This window comes from Chiloscyllium plagiosum, unplaced genomic scaffold, assembly GCF_037043375.1.
Source record: "Chiloscyllium plagiosum isolate Xiang-an unplaced genomic scaffold, Cpla_swu_hap1 HiC_scaffold_10, whole genome shotgun sequence".
NCBI classification, from domain to species: domain Eukaryota; kingdom Metazoa; phylum Chordata; class Chondrichthyes; order Orectolobiformes; family Hemiscylliidae; genus Chiloscyllium; species Chiloscyllium plagiosum.
In genome coordinates, this window is record NW_028270148.1 from 29,899,896 (window position 1) to 29,917,059 (window position 17,164).

General features: G+C 42.7%; 1 protein-coding gene across 1 annotated transcript; it reads left to right on the top strand.

Annotated features, from left to right (window-relative positions):
* Window positions 1-858: 858 nt before the first annotated feature.
* On the top strand, window positions 859-6,171 carry LOC122552708 (ankyrin repeat domain-containing protein 9). Its single transcript, XM_043695596.2, has one exon. It carries the CDS (start codon window positions 2,146-2,148, stop codon window positions 3,019-3,021), a length of 876 nt encoding a protein of 291 aa, XP_043551531.1. The 5' UTR covers window positions 859-2,145; the 3' UTR covers window positions 3,022-6,171.
* The last annotated feature ends 10,993 nt before the right edge of the window (window positions 6,172-17,164 follow it).

Here is a 17,164-nt window from a genome sequence, read left to right on the forward strand (position 1 = left end):
CACACCGCAGAACTGGATTTCTCCCACCCGCTCCAACCTCTGCTTAATGCGGCATCACTTGTCGCTTTGCACCTTGCCATCCTTTCTGCATAGCATCCAACACACGTGAGAGAAAGTCAGGACTGCAGATGCTGGAGGTTAGAGTCGAAAGTGTGGTGCTGGAAAAGCACAGCAGGTCAGGCAGCATCTGAGGTCCAGGAGAGAAATGTCGATTCTCCTGCTCCTCGGATGCTACCCGATCTGCTGCGCTTTTCCAGCACCGCACTTTTCGACTTTGATCTTACACACCTAGCACATTACCCTCCCCATCCGACTGGCATCTTAACCAGATGGTCCCCTGCTCCCCACTTGTCTGGTATCATACCCTCTACTCATCTTAACCCTGGCACCCTCGCCAGCTATTGCCCCCCCCCCCTCCCCCTTACCTGGCTGCCTCCCCTTCCAGGACCCTAACATTACAGTGGCCTTGTGTAGCTCCAGTTTGACAGCAGCTGTCAAAGTGGCTGTAGGATCATTGCTCGATGTCGGAACAAGGCAGCTGCCTGCTGTGAAGACGGGCGTGGTCTTCCTTCCTCTGTCAGATCGGATATGTCCCCAACCCCCGCCCAGCCTGCATTCTGGGGGCGCCATGAAGCTCAATCTCCTCAGAAATGAGGAGCTATCTCCTTTTCACACAAAAAGAAATCCGGAGTTGACGCTGCGTGAGATTGCCGTTCCCCGGAATATCCGGCTCTGTGATCTGTGTTCCTCACTGAAAATTACATTTTTAATTCCTCCCTGTGTTTGTTTGTCTGTGTGTGTCTCTGTGTGTATGTGTGTTTGTCTGTGTGTGTCTGTCTGTCTGCGTGTATGTCTGTGCGTGTTTTAAGCGTTGGGCGGGGACTGAAGATGCACAAACTGGCGAGAACCCTAAATTACCCTGAATGAGCAGCCCCCCCGCTCACGCTGACCAGCGCCTGTGTGTGTTTGATTTCTCAGTCACTTTCCAACCTTGTGGGGTCCTTCACGCTGCGCCCCTTTTAAAGTAAACGCGGTGACTTTTCACCCCGGGGAGGCTGTGACACACGCTATCAATAACGCTGACGTTTGTCAGACAACAGTGAATGTTGAAACTGCATTTCTTTGGGATTTTTTTTCCTCAACATTGGGAAAAGCCAGGCATGGCGCTAAGGGCAGCACCAGCCAGAGAGATGATATTCAGATATATTGCAACTGGGTCTCTCTGTGCTACGCATCCAATAGCAACTAATTTTAATCTGCCCAGTTATGTCATGTCCTTTTGTTACATCACTTCATTCATATAAAGCTTCAGGGACAATTTCCCCTTAATAATTACCCGCCCCCTCCCTCCTCTTGTATATCTCTCTGTACAACCTGTCTCTGCATTTTAACATACATTTAATTTCCTTTTTTTTGACCCCCCTCCCTCTCAATTTCACCCCCGTTGCATTATCTTTCCTTCCTCTGCTCGCTGGCCTCTTCATTTTCCCGTTGACCTTCTCTGCACATTATGCTTTCCTATTCGGTGCCGGCTATCCGGTGTCACTTTCGCCTGCCCCTGTCCCTTTATTTCTGCCCATCGTGTCTGCTGTGGCGCCGGGGGGTCACTTGCACCCTCAACCTGGTGGCCCCGGGTCTGCCCGGCCAGGCGGATCGCTCCCAGAGGCGGAGGAGAGCGAGCCGTGAGCCCGCGCTGCGGACCACCGAGCGGCGCCTGCACGCCAGATGAGCGGCGCTAGCGGCGAGAGAGAGAGAGACAGGCGCCCTTGCCTTGCTGTATTCCCCCTCCCCTACCGTCAGCCTCGCTCCCTCAGTGCCTCCCACCGGCTCCAATGCAGCTCCGTCTGAGTCCCACTGCAGTCTCGGAGCGCTTGTTTCTCTTTACCCCCCCCCCCCCCCCCAGCCGCTGCCCCCTCGCCGATTTCTCCGGGAAGGTCCATCCCGTTGAGCTCCTGAGCCCTGTTGGACGGACGAGACTGTTGCAGAAGACTGCGGTGAAAATGCACTGGACAGGTTTGACCCTTGGGTTCGCGTAAGGAGTGAATCTTTTTTGGGGGAAAAAAAAATTGAGGGGGAGCAAAGGGATAAGGAGACCATCTGGCAATCTGTGAGTGGACAACTTTAGCTGGCACCTCTCCCTGTAGGATGTGCAGCAACTCAGCTTCCAGCCAGGACGATGAAAGACAGTGTAAGTTCCTCTCCTATATGTTTTACCAGGCAGTTAGAGACCGCAAGCCCGTCTGGATGCTAGAGGACATGAGGACGATGGAATCGTTTTACTGGGAAGACAGCACCACCCTCCGCACTTACTCGCCTTCAGAGGCCCTCCTGTACGCAGTGGTACACAATCACCTCCCGTACGCCCAATACCTGCTAAGCCATTACCCGGACGAGGCCTTGGAGGTGCCCGGGGATCGCTTCTGCTGTTGCCCTTCCTCGGCCCCTCACCTCGCCATGGCGGTCAGGTATGACCGCAAGGACATCCTTGGGCTGATCCTGAAGATAACCCACCAACTGCCGGGCTTCAAGTCCTACATCAACAGGAAAGGCTGCTTCCACATCGAGGACGGCAAGACCCCTTTGCACTTGGCGTGTGAGCTGCTCAGGGCCGAGACTGTGCTCATGTTACTGGGCAGCGGCGCCTCGCCCAAGATCGTGGACAGCAAGGGGCTGACCCCTCTCGATGTCATCCTGGAGCAACTCCGGGTGTCAAAGATCAACGTCGAGTCCAAGAGGCTCTGCATCGACCAGCTGCTGCTGTTCATGTCCAGTCTGCAGTTCAAAATGAAGAGGGCTCTGGAGGACAACCCGACTGAGTGGAATGGGCTTCTGGGGGAGGAGAAATACAACTACCTCTGCGGGAAAGCACCCGCCACTTTATTCCTCATCTCGATGCAGGGCATTTTAAAATGCCTTCCACCGTCTAGATTCCCAGCTAGCATCAAGGAATTGCCCATACCCCAGTCCCTAAAGCCATTGCCTTTAGGAATATCGACATTCCGCTGTGTGGATGTCCTGTAGCGTACCACAAGACTTCGAATTTTCCCTGAGAGGCATTTTTGAACGTGAATTAATTGTTTCTGCCGGAGCATGCTGTTGCATCAAATACAAAATAGTCCTCTAATGATACTGCATGGCGTGTTATACTTTTTGATACATTTTTTAGCTGGGTCACCCCATCACAGATTAAGTACTGGCGTTGAAAATCAGGGGCATTGCAAAGTTGGCTGACAGATAACACGATAAAAAATCTTTTGTTTTTAACATACCGGGTGCAGAAAGTGCTGAACGGAATTGCTATATACACTGCTGCTTAATGATATATTGCCTGAATCTAAGAGGAAAATTGCCACTCGATTCTATCTAACTGCATTGTCGGGTTTAATACCGTACGGATGCAGGCTGTCCATGTCTGCATGTATTGTAAGTGAATTCTGTTTGTGGATTGGATTCCTGGTAACCGCATTGAACGTGAGTTGATAGAACGAGAAAAATGTGAGGCTTAATTTTGTCAGAGAATGAAACTTAACACGTCGTAGCATGGCTGTGCATCGCTGGAGTAGGGGGAACAGATATTTAAAAGTAACGTAGTTCTTTTTTGGTTTCATTATGGGATATGCGGGCATAACCTTCAGCCCTCAACGCACCTTGTTATAAAAGCGTGTGGACTGGTCCCAACCAGAGGGGAACATGACTGCGAAATTCTCGAAATCAAATTCAAGTACTCCAGAGAAACACTAACAAAATATGTGAGGAACCATTGTTATAATAGAGAAAATGATATGAAATGAATAGATTTGCATGCTTATTATCTATGTAAAAATGAACATGATTGAGCTATAGAGCCAACAAATTGTATTTAAGGTTTGAATTAGTGCCAAAGCTTATCAATGTATATGCTAATTAACCTTTCACAAATGTACATACCCATTATTGAGGATTTTAATCATTTTTACATGTACATTTAACAGATTTTTATTTTCTGAAACTTTTATTCATGTATATTTGTTTATTAAATATAAAATATTTAATTATTTATTGCAACAGTAGAGCTGTTATTCAATATTTTAATCACTAGCTGAACATGCCTTATTATGAACTAGGTGCTACTAATTTCTGGTTCATGAATAATAGAAGAGTTTTCAATGTCAATAAAGGATATGCGGTATTAATATTTACCTGTATGACCATATATTTTAATCTTTCTGTCCATTTGTTGACAAGATGGAATGATAAAAAATAGACTAACAGGTCATAATCCCTATGAGTGCATCAACACCAACTCCTAATAAGATGACACCTTGAATGTAATAAACCACCCCTAGGTACTTAATAAGAGCATTATCGAGCAAAATGTAATACAACTTCATCTGAAGAGATCTTAGAAGTGATGACCAAAATCATGGCCAAACTAATAGATTGAAAAGAATTCACCAAATACGGGATATATAGTAAGGAAGTAAGGTTTATGGAGGGAAATGCAAAGCTGACAACCTCTAAGCATGGGTCTCAAAAATGAAGTGAAAATCAGGAATGATCAAGAGATCAGAATTTAGAAAAACATATATATCTGAGCTGGTGTGTAGGGCTGTAGGATAGTACAGAGCTAAGAACGTTCGAGTCAGCGGGGTTGACTGAATTTTCTTTTTATTTGTTCATAGAATGTGGGTTTTGCTAACTAGGCCAGCATTTATTGCCCACAATTAATTGCCTAGAGAGCACTTAAGAATCAACCACATAGCTGTGGGTCTGGAGTCACATGTAGAAAGACCAGACAAGTTATTGCATAGATACAAAGTATATTTATGTATCTGAAAGGCATGTTCTACAAAATTAGTCAAGGTATCTAAAACAGTGTTGCTGTAAGTCTTTGGCTGGCTAGTGATTTCTATTGGATAGCAACTAATTTAAAATCGAATTATAAGCGCATGTGTAAGTATGAATGGACATCTTTTGTATCGCCAAAATGCATGAGTGTGGAATGAATTTATTTAAAAGTAATAAATATGACAAAATTCCAATAAATGTCTTGGTTAGTAATTTTAAAATTCGGATAGAAACTCTTGCCCAGTGTACCATTTTGATTATTTGTATGTTTGGAATGGAATTGTTGCTGCTCTAGAACCTTTTTAGCATAAATGTTGATAGTGAAATAATACCATATCAGACTTCCATGAAGCTGCAGAATCCAGGCAGATGCAGGAAACTAGCAATTCTGTTGGAGTAATCATTCCTAAAGGCTACAACACAGCATGGCACTGAACCTAATGCTAATATCATAGCAAAAAGCTACTTTAAAAGGTATCGGGCTGAAAAGACAGTAACTACTATTCCTAAAAACCACACTACCCTTCTAAGGCCCATTTCATTTCTATCCAACTCTCCTTTAAAATTTCTCACTTTTTTCCCCCATTTTCTTTCTGGGTAATACATTCCTTGCATGCAACCAACCCCTACATAAAGGTATTAAACCTGATCTCTTCTAAGCTTCATGTTGCTTCTAACGTTTGCAGAAATTTTAAAATTGTCTTTACCATTTCCTTAATAATCCTGAATGTCTCAATAGTATACTATTCAAGCCTTTTTTCCTCCCTTGATTAAATGTTTCCAGGCTTTTTACCCTCTCCTCACATTCCAGATACCTTAGGATGTTACTATTTGTGCTCTTTTCAGTGTCTGGATATTTCTATGACTGTGCTTAGATTTGTGCATAATGCTCTATATGTGATTGTTTAATGGCCTATGCAGCCGAAAGATCATTTTTTGAAATGTGCTTTATATTCCACTAGTTGTGCACCCAGTTAGCTTTTTGCTTTGCTGTTGCACATATTTATTACAGTAATCTATCCACCAATATTCAATGATTCCTCTTCTTAGATGTCTTGAAAAATTTGGACTGTAGCATTAATTGCACAATTTTAAATAACAATTTGAAATATTTTGTTTCTGTAATCTTGTGCAGTTCTTCTAAACATTGTATTATAACTATTCCAGGAGACCAGAAAAAAGTCCATGTAAGTTTTGCGGTCTTTGTTTTCAGTTACTCTCTTTTTTTACTTTTTAATTGCACTTGTTTCCCTGTAGTTTTCTCAATTGTTCTTGTGGCATAATTTATGGTTAGCATTTCAGAATTGCCATAATGCAATTAACATTGTGTATCTTCAATGAATATTATACATTTTATTCCCAGCATTGTCTTTGGTTCATGTCGCATCTTTCAATAACAACCAGAAGACATTTATTTATAGAGAAAATTTATTGTAATTAAATCTTCCAAGACACTTTGCAAGAATGTTTGGTACAAAATGTGGAATATGCCATGTAAAGATATTTTAGTAGAGGTGACCAAAAGCTTGGCCAAAGAGGTGAGCTTTAAAGAACATGTTATAGGAATAAAGAGAAATAAGACCATAAGGTATTTGATCAGATGTAGACTATTTCAGCTCAACATGTCTGCTCTGTTATACAATAAGACAATCGCTGATCTGATAATTCTCCACTCCATTTTCCAGCCTTTTCTCTGTAACCCTCACTTATTAAAATTCTGGCTATCCAAGTCTTGAAATATAAATAGGGAGGCAAAAAGGATTCAAGAACTTAGTATCTCGCTAGCTTTAGGCATGGCCACCAAAGTGAAACACTTACAATCATGGCTCCTGAAGAGGCCAGAATTATAGGAGTACAAAATAGTAATGAAAATAATTGCTCTTCCTTCAGTGCTGTTGGGTCAAAATTCTGGACTCCCTCCCCCACAGCACTGGAGATCTATCTAGACCAATGGATGACAGTGGGTAAGGAAGGCTACCTTTTCAAGGATAAGCAGGGATGGCCATAAAGCTTTGCCAGCCAGCAAGGTTTATATTGCTGAATAAATAAAAAAGGCATGGATTTGGATTTTAGCAGCAAATGAGCTCAGATAGGGAGCAGGAGAATCGACGTTTCGGGCATAAGCCCTTCTTCAGGGCTTATGCCCGAAAAGTCGATTCTCCTGTTCCTTGGATGCTGCCTGACCTGCTGCGCTTTTCCAGCAACACATTTTCAGCTCTGATCTCCAGCATCTGCAGCCCTCACTTTCTCCTCAGATAGGGAGCAGTCAGGCATTGTTTTAGTTGAATTTAGCCTATCATGATGATGGCACTGGCATTTGGGTTAAAGTGACACTGAGGTTGCAAACACTCAGTTTTGGATTCAGAAAGTTATAAGGGAAGGGAATGGAATTGATAGCTGGAGAACAGTTCATGGTAGGGATTGTACAAATTGGCTTCGGTCTTACTAATAATTAATCAGTGGTAATGTTTGCTTGTGCAGTACCACATATTCGGCAAGTAGTCTGGTTATTCAGTAACAGTGATGAGATAAAAGTATGTATCCTTAGCCTGGGTTTAAAACTAACAGAATGGATAGCCAAAGGTTGGGGGGGCGGGGGGAGCAAGAAATGAAACTTTGCAGAGATCACTGTCCTGAAGCAAGAGGGAAGCCATTTCAGGTACTCTGACTATGTAACTCGGAGTGTGTGATCCTGCCCATCTGGATGACAGTGGAGAAGTGTTGGAGGTGAATAATATGATCAACCATGTCAAAGGCTGCAGGCAAGGCACAGAGATAAGTAAAGATAGTTTGCTTTTATAGCTACAAAGGGTTTGTATGTTTGGTGAGTATCTTTTCAATAACGTGGAAAATAGGGAGGCATCGTTTTGAGAGAATTGTGTCAATAAATTTCAACCAAATTTCCAAATCTTGGAGATCAAGTTTCTGCAGCTGGGAGCACTTTCTGCACATGTGACCATATAGGACACCAGTAGGTTGGTGTCTTCCCACATATTACAGGTCACACATTCCAATTGACTGATCTGAGCTGCCATGTCTTAAACTTACTTCACCATGTCTGCTCACTTACTTTCTTAATTATGCAGTCTTAAAGTTACTCTTTTGGTGTTAACTTTACTCTTCTTTTCTTTATCATACTTTGGTTTCATTATATTGTCCTTGATCTTCACTTATCCATGATATTTCTGAGTTAATCCCTTAATAATACAGTTTACTAATCTACAGTCATATTGGGACAGCTCCTAATGGGCTGAGTGAGGTGCGGTTAAAGTTAGCATGATTAGCCCTAACATGAAGTTCATGAGAGGGTATAATGTGCAGTTGAAGTTACAAACACATTGGGTCTTCACAACCCCTTCTGAAGATGCTGAGAGACACAGTATAGGAAGCTGCAGGCTTACCTAACAGTGAGTCAAGGTAAGGATGATGGTAAGACAGCGGGAATACACAAGGTGCACTGAATGGGTGGCCTAGGATTTGGGGGGTCAGAGTAACTGAGACATGATGAGTAACAATAGAGCAGAGGAGTTCAGGTGGAATAAAGAGGAAAGAGGTTAAAAAAGAAATAAAAAAGTGGAAATTGAAGTGATGACTGGGAATCTGATCAAGCAGCCAAAATGATGATGTGAATGGGCATAGTAAGTCTGCTGACATAGTCATTAGAATGCCAAAAAACTCGATGGAAAATAGTAAGACAGATCAGGATCCCAGAGTTCAAATAAAAGGTCGAGAGATGGGATTCTGATCATATAGATAGCATGAACAAATTTAGAGACGAGTGAAGTTCAGAAGCTATTTAAGGGTAGAGTATTGAAGATTATAGTATAGTTATATGATTAGATTACTTACAGTGTGGAAACAGGCCCTTTGGCCCAACAAGTCCACACTGACCCTCCGAAGAGTAACCCACCCAGACCCATTTCCCTCTGACTAATGCGCCTAACACTATGGATAATGTAGCATGGCCAATTCACCTGACCTGCACATCTTTGGACTGTGGCAGGAGACCAGAGCACCCGGAGGAAACCCACACAGATATGGGGGGAATGTGCAAACTCCACACAGACAGTCACCCAAGGCTGGAATTGAACCTGGGACCCTGGTGCTGTGAGGCAGCAGTGCTAATCACAGAGCCACCATGATCGATATATTTATATTATATATGAGCAAACTTGAAACCCATCCATCAGTAGGAGAGTGTGGTCAAAGCAAGCTAACCTCAAAAAGTATTCAGAAAATTCAAACTATATCAAAAGGTCAGTGCACTGTGTCACAGGAGGGGTAGGATACAACTCTGTGGTATGGCAAGATCTTGATCACAGGTTTGTACTGAGAGTTACTTCCTCACGGAGTGTAATTACAATCAAAACAACTCTTCAAGAAATTTGGATAAATGGAGATGTGGGGTGTTAAATGTCTAACAGCTGTTCGCTGAAGGAGGGGATTAGAAGTCAATGTTTATTCAGTTTACATGTATTCACAAAGTGAAATCATTCACGTATACAGCTCTGTTCCTATTCACCACACTAATGTCAAAAAATGCCTCTTTTTTATCTACTTAAATAATGGATTTGCATCAACCATTAATCCTTGTCCATAATTTGTATAATTAACAAGGGAGGTGTCTCTGACTTAAATTCTCAACAGTGTCCTCAAGGCTTTTCTAATTTTCTTTTCTGCACTTTCTGAACTATATCTAGTCCTGGTTCAGCAAAAATATGAAAAGAAAACCATAATGATGAAGCTATTAAAATATATTAAAGAATAAATAATTACATTGATCATATATGGTTGAGACAGACTAAAGTATACACAATATGTCTAATCTTGTAATACTATATTATATTCATGTGCAAGGCGCACATACCTAATTTTGATCTATGCACTCACTAACATTCCAACTTTAAACTGGTCAACCTGTTATCATGTCATTAAAGAAGCATTGAACACATAAGCCATTCTTTATTATTTATTGTTACTTTTGCTTGCTTCTCCATGTAAATGCCATAATCCATGTCCTTTCATATTTACAGCCCAGTGTGCGAGTGTGGCAGCTCCAAAGCATTGTCTTTCAATATTAGCTCTGAAATGTGAGCTAGAAATGCCAAGCCCAAGTTGCACTTTTAAATTAGCATCTGATTGGATTTGTTTAGCTGACATGCAAAGGAAGCAAATATTGCAAGGTATGCATTGGCCATGTTAGTTTGAGGCTGAAATTTTTCATGTTCGTTCTTCAATAATGATCGGCTGATCTAGTGACAATTTGATGCTAGATGGGTGATTCAGGAGATGCATAATTCATGCAATTGCCCCTATCAGGGCATCAAATGCAAAGAGTACACCACTGCTGAACAGAAGAATAATGATTTACTCTTCCCACTCTTCATATGGTGGCAAGCATTTGGTATTGTTATTGCACAGTTGATATTTGGATCACAGATAGCAAAGTTTCAGCATCAAGTTCTTGTGAGCGACTTGTAGCCTCTGTCAGAGAGCATCCCCTCAACCTTTATGTTGCTATCATTGATGACCTTTCATCTTCCCCTCATAGTAGGGATAGGGATAGAAGACATTTGTGTGACTGCAGGGAAATGGACGAGTCGAGGAAGCAGAGTGACTTGAAGAGGATCTTGAACAACCATGTATTGAGCTAATCACTAAATTAAATAGAATGAGGATATCTGTTGAATGGCAGGCTCACAATTCACATTAAAAGTATAATGTTGAACATATATGATCAAATACATTGCCAAATGAAACAAGAACACAGTAAGCAGACACGATCCTTGATAACAAGCATATTAAAAGATATATGAAGAGGAAAAAATGGCTTATTCAATGTCTGTAGGAATGTAAACATTAAAAGGGTAATTGGAACAAAGATTCGATATTAGATTCTGTGTCATTCCTTGGTTTTAAAGTTCAAGGAACATCACTGTGATGAGAACACAAACATATGAAAACTAATAAAATAACTTGCTGAATAGTAAAAGGTCACCTGCAACAAAAGAAAATGCAAGAGTGTCTAAACATAACAGTAAAAAATGTTTCAGTGGCACAACAGCAAGAACATGATAATGCACCATAGCTGAGTGAAAACATGTGACGTAGTGACAATGGGGTATGGGGGATGAACAGGCAAAAGAGCAGGATATGGACCTCAGCAACCCCGACTCCTCTCACCACCCTTTCTGAATCAAGACCCAATGAACAAGTACTGAGTCCTTTTGAACAATGTGATCAATGCGTGGAATGAACTTCCAATGGAATAGTGGCCAAGTGTGCCACACTGTGGCTTGGGTCAGATTATTTCTTGCTGGATATGACGCAAGTGTATGAATGAGTCTAACGCTGTTACTCATGATCCTGAAAAATGCCCAATCTGCTCAGATTACCTGGAAGGGTAAGGCTTGTTGCTAACAGGATGCCATTGCCAGGCCAAAAAGATGTTCTGCTATCACATCAATAAGTAATGTGGTACATGGATTTCAGTAGCAGTGTGATTCTAGCACCAATCCAAAAACTGGTGGGTTGTATCATTGGCATGTCTCTTCAGCTGCTCACAACAACCGAGGTGCTGACCAAAGCAAAAACTGAAAGAACTGTGGATGCTGTAAATCAGAAACAAAAACAGAAATTGCTGGAAAAGCTCAGCAGGTCTGGCAGCATCTGTGAAGAGAAATCAGAGTTAATGTTTTAGGTCCAGTGATCTTTCCTCAGAACTATTCTGAGGAAGGGTTATCTGGACCTGGAATGTTAACACTGACCAAAGCAACCTGTGTTTGCAAAACTTCAAACACAGTGGCTAACATCGGACATTATTGCATTAGTGAATACCATTTGCTAAATAATCTCGATTGTGCAATAAATTATGCCGGCAAACAGTGTAGATTCAATGGGCCAAAGAACCTTAGATGATTCTATACTTCTTACTAACTTAATATTGTAAGTGAGGCTCACAGTGTGGCATGTTTGCACACACTGTAAGATAGATGCAATAATACTCATTGCCATGTATTTTGCAGACCGAACACATGGACACACTGCCCTGTCTCATCTTAACAAGATAGGTGGCTGCCATTCTCTGGTTGATTTCTCAGGGTAATGCCTTGATCAATCAGAGTCCACCTGCCTGGATTAAAATTTAAACAAAACTTGACAGTCAGCTTTCAGTCTTCACCTAACTGGTGCCTTTTCTATGGCAATGCCTCTCCAAATCAGATTCTGCTCACGGAAGTAAGAACAAGGAAGAACGGTAGGCCATTCGGCCCTTGAAGGCTGCCCTACCATTCAATAAAAACATGGCTGATCTCATGTTAACCTCAACTCTATATTCCTGTATATCCCTGATAATCTTGCATCCCCCGGTCATCAAGAATCTATCGACCTCTGCCTTAAAAATATTTAAAGAATCTGCAAGCATTGCCTTTTAAGGATGGGAACTTCTAAAAGAGAGGTTAAATATTATTTTTCATTCATTAATGAGATGTGGGCATCACTGGCTGGGCTAGTGTTTTACTGTCCATCTATAGTAGCCCTTGAGAAGCTGGTGGTGAGCCGTCTTTTGAACTGCTGCTGTCCATTTGACAGTGACACCCAGTTTAAAGTGATGTCCAAAAGATGCAAGGGTGATGTGAGGAAAAGCTTTTTCACACAGTGAGCTGTTAGAGGATGGAATGGACTGCCTGGAAACCTGGTTGAGGCAAGTTCAATCGAGGCATTCAATAGATTAATGGATTTTTTTTAATTGTAATGGTGTGCAGGGCTATGGGGAAAAGACATAAGATTGGCTAGATAATGGAACCAGCCAGATAATTAAGCCAGTTCAGGCATGATAGATTGAATGGCTTCCTTCTGTGATTTGGTGCTGGCCCATCCACAATGCTCTTAGGGAGAGATCTCCAGGACTTTAACCCAGCAACACTGAAGGGACACTGAAGGGACAGGATGGTGTGTGTGCTTTGGAGAGGAATTTGCAAGTGGGAGAATTGTTAAGTATCTGTTGCCCTTGCCCTTCTAGATAGTAATAGTCATGGGCTCGGTATTGCTGGGTAAGAAGCTGTCTCACATTTCTGCGGAGTATCTTGTAGATTGTACACACTGCTGACACTGTGCACCAAAGGGAGCCAGAATGAATATTTGTGGATGTGGTGTCAATCAAATGGGCTTGATCGTTTTGGACTGTGTTCAGTTTCTTCAGTCCTGTTGGAGCTGCACTCATTCAGGTATGTGAGGAGTATTTTTACTGATTTAGCAGAACAGCCTGGCAGCTATGTCATTTTGGATTCAACTAGTTCAGTCAGTAGTGGTGCTACTACCACAGTTGCCCCAGAGTATATTCATGCCCTTGCCACCCTCAGTTCTTCTGCCAAATGATGTTCAATATGGAAGAGTACTGATTCAACAGCTGACATGCAGACAGTACTTTGTATGCAGCAGGAAATTTCCTTGCCCATATTTGAACTGGTGGCATGAGAGTTCACAAGATCCAGAGTCAATGTTAAGGATTCTCAAGGCAACTCTCTCCTGCTTGTATATCACAGTGCTGCCTTCATTGCTGTGGGGATGGTGATGGTATAGTCTGGGACATGATCTGTAAGATACAACATTGTAAGTATGATCATGTCAAGCTTTAGAATTAGATTAGATTACTTACAGTGTGGAAACAGGCCCTTCGGCCCAACAAGTCCACACCGACCCGCCGAAGCGCAACCCACCCATACCCCTACATTCACCCCTTACCTAACACTACAGGCAATTTAGCATGGCCAATTCACCTGACCTGCACATCTTTGGACTGTGGGAGGAAACCGGAGCACCCGGAGGAAACTCACGCAGACACGGGGAGAACGTGCAAACTCCACACAGTCAGTCGCCTGAGGCGGGAATTGAACCCAGGTCTCTGGCGCTGTGAGGCAGCAGTGCTAATCACTGTGCCACCGTGCCGCCCAAGCTTGATGAGTCTGTGGGGAGAAAGTGAGGTCTGCAGATGCTGGAGATCAGAGCTGAAAATGTGTTGCTGGAAAAGCGCAGCAAGTCAGGCAGCATCCAGGGAACAGGAGAATCGACATTTCGGGCCCTTCTTCAGGAATGTGGGACAGCTCTCCGAAATTTGCATAAACTGGCTATGTTACGAAGGATGAATTTGCACACTCAACAAGATTATGTTTGGTATTGTCATTTCTCGTTCCTAGGTCAGGACCCTGGCCTTTTTTTAATTCACTCATAGGATGTAGGTGTTGTTGGTTCACCAGCACTTATTTCCCGTCCCTCGTAGGTGATGGTGAGCAGTCTTCTTGAACTGCTGCAGTTTACGCACTGTAGATTGTCCCACCAGGCCCTTTGGGAGGGAATTCCAGGATGTTGACCCAGAGACAGTGATGGAATTACAAGTCAGGAAGGTAAGTGGTTTAGAGGGGAATGTGCAGATGGTGGTATGCCCATGTTTCTGCTGCCCCTGTCCTTCTGGATGGAAGTGGTTGTGGGTTTGGAAGGTGCTGTTGAAGGATGTTTGATGAATTTCTGCAGTGCATCTTGGGCACACTGCTGCTACCAAGTATCGATGGTAGAGGCAGTGGATGCTTATGGATTTTCTGATAATCATGCAAGCTGCTTTTTCTTGGATGGTGTCAAGTTTCACGAGGGTTGTTGCAGCTGTTGCAGACAAGTGGGCATTATCCATCACATTCCTGACTTGTAACTTGTGGACAGTGAACAAGCTTTGGAGAGCCAGGAGGTGAGTTACTTGTTTCAGTATTCATAACCTCTGACCTGCTCTTGTAGCCACTGGTTACTAGTTGTTGATAGTGGGGGATTCAGTGATGGTTACACCATTCAATATCAAGGGGTGATAGTTAGATTGTTTCCTATTGAAAATAGTCATTACCAGGCAGTTGTGTGACACAAATGTTACATGCCACTTGTTTGCCCAAGCCTGGATATTGGCCTGATTTAGTTGCATTTGAACATGGACTGTGTCAGTACTTAAGGAGTTACAAATGGTGCTGAATATTGTACAATCCCCAGTTCTGACCTTATGGTGGAGGGAAGGTCATTGATGAAGCAGCTGAAGATGGTTGGACCTAGGACACCAGCCTGAGGAGAAATGTCAAGGAGCTGAGATGGTTGACAGGTAACTGCCACAACGATCTTCCTATGAGCAAGGTATGACTCCAACCAACAGAACTCCCCCCTCCCCGCCCCCCAATACCCATTGATTCCAGTTTTGCTAAGGCTTCTTGATATCACACCAGGTCAAATGTAGCCCATGATGTCAAGGACTGCCACTCTCACCTTACCTCTGGAATTCAGCTCTTTTGTCAATGGTTGAACCAAGGCTGTAATGAGGTCAGGAGCTGAGTGGGCCTGGAGGAACCCAAACTGAGCAGGTTATTGCTGAGCAGTTGCTGCTTGATAGCACTGTTGATGACACCTCGAATATTTTACTGATGATCAAGACTAGACTGATGTCATCTGTCTGGTTTTATCCCTTTTCAAAATTATTCAGTGGTTTTGGTTACAACAAATTGGATCGCTCAGCCATTTTGGAGAGCAAATAAGAGTTCTGAATTATGTCAGGAAGAGCTGCAGAAGAAACCATGCAAAATATAGTTGGCAAAAATAGAATTCTACATTTTAAACCCAGAAACTTTCTTGCAAAGAAGGAATGTATTGATTGATTGGACCAAGTGCTCTGTTACCAAATCTCTGCCTTTTTGCTGTACAAAGCTTTGACATGGTATAAAGTGCAATTTCAGTGAATAACACCAGAGGGCAGCATTATCCAATTAAAAGATTTTTTAGCAGTCTGTCGTCAAATGTACGAGAGAAAGTGAGGGCTGCAGATGCTGGAGATCAGAGCTGAAAATGTGTTGCTGGAAAAGCGCAGCAGGTCAGGCAGCATCCAAGGAACAGGAGAATCGACGTTTCGGGCATAAGCCTGAAAGAAGGGCTTATGCCCGAAACGTCGATTCTCCTGTTCCTTGGATGCTGCCTGACCTGCTGTGCTTTTCCAGCAACACATTTTCAGCTGTAGTCAAATGTAGTCATGATTTGGAGATGCCGGTGTTGAACTGGGGTATACAAAGTTAAAAATCACACAACACCAGGTTATAGTCCAACAGGTTTAATTGGAAGCACTACCTTTCAGAAGCGCTGTTCCTTCATCAGGTGAGTGGCGCTCCAAAAGCTAGTGCTTCCATTTAAACCCGTTGGACTATAACCTGGTGTTGTGTGATTTTTAACTTTGTGATCAAATGATTAGCAATAGCTTTATGTCTTATCTAAAATAATTAAGAGGTAACTTTTTAACAATCATATAAATAAAGCTATGTGTTATATTTAAGGTGCGTATTTCTAACTGCCCTCTTTCTGAGTGCTTTACCTAGAAACCCAATTTATTCTATCCCACTAATACCCTAATCCACTCTTTCCTTTCATTCCAAAGTCTTCAAAAATGCTGTCGGACCTTTCTCACTGTTCCTCATTCAATGCCTGGGGAACCTGGGTTCGAATCCCGCCATGGCAGAGGGTGGAATTTGAATACAACTTTTAAAAATCTGGAATTAAGAGTCGAATGATGACCATAAATCTGTTGTTGATTTTTGGAAAAGCCCAGCTGGTTCACTAATGTCCTTCAGGGAAGGAAACTGCCATCCTTACCTGGTCTGGCCTACATGTGACTTCAGACCCACAGCAATGTCATTGACTCTTAACTGCCCTCTGGTTAATTAGGGATAGGCATTAATGCTGGCCTAGCCAGCAATGCCCTCATCCTGTGAATGAATACATTAAAAAAAAGACCATCACATTGGATTTTCCAGTCTACAGTTGAGTGCTATGTCCCTTAACATCACAAATGACACATTATACAAACTACAATGACTGTGTGCGGTTTCTCATATTCTTCAAGAATTCTGATGATTTCAACAATGATGCTCATTTAAATTTCATTTAAAGTTCATTAAATTAAAAAGAGAACCACTGTCTTACCATAGCTGCTCTCTACAAGTCATTGAGACATTTATTGTGCTGTTCTGGTGTTGTGATGTTAGGGGACATAGCACTCAAATCCCGTCCTTTGTCGACAAGGCACAAGTCAGAACGGTGATAGAATGCTCTCCACTTGCCTAGATAAGTGTAGCTTCAGCAATGCTCAAGATGTTTAACACCATCTAGGTCAAAGCAGTCTGTTTGATTGGCACCCTCTCCACTACCTTTCAACATTCTATCCCTTCACTACTGACGCACTGGAGCAGCAGTATGTACCATCTATATGATGCACTGCAGCCAATTCCTTTCAAACCTGTGACCTCTACCATTGAGAAGGTCAAAGGCA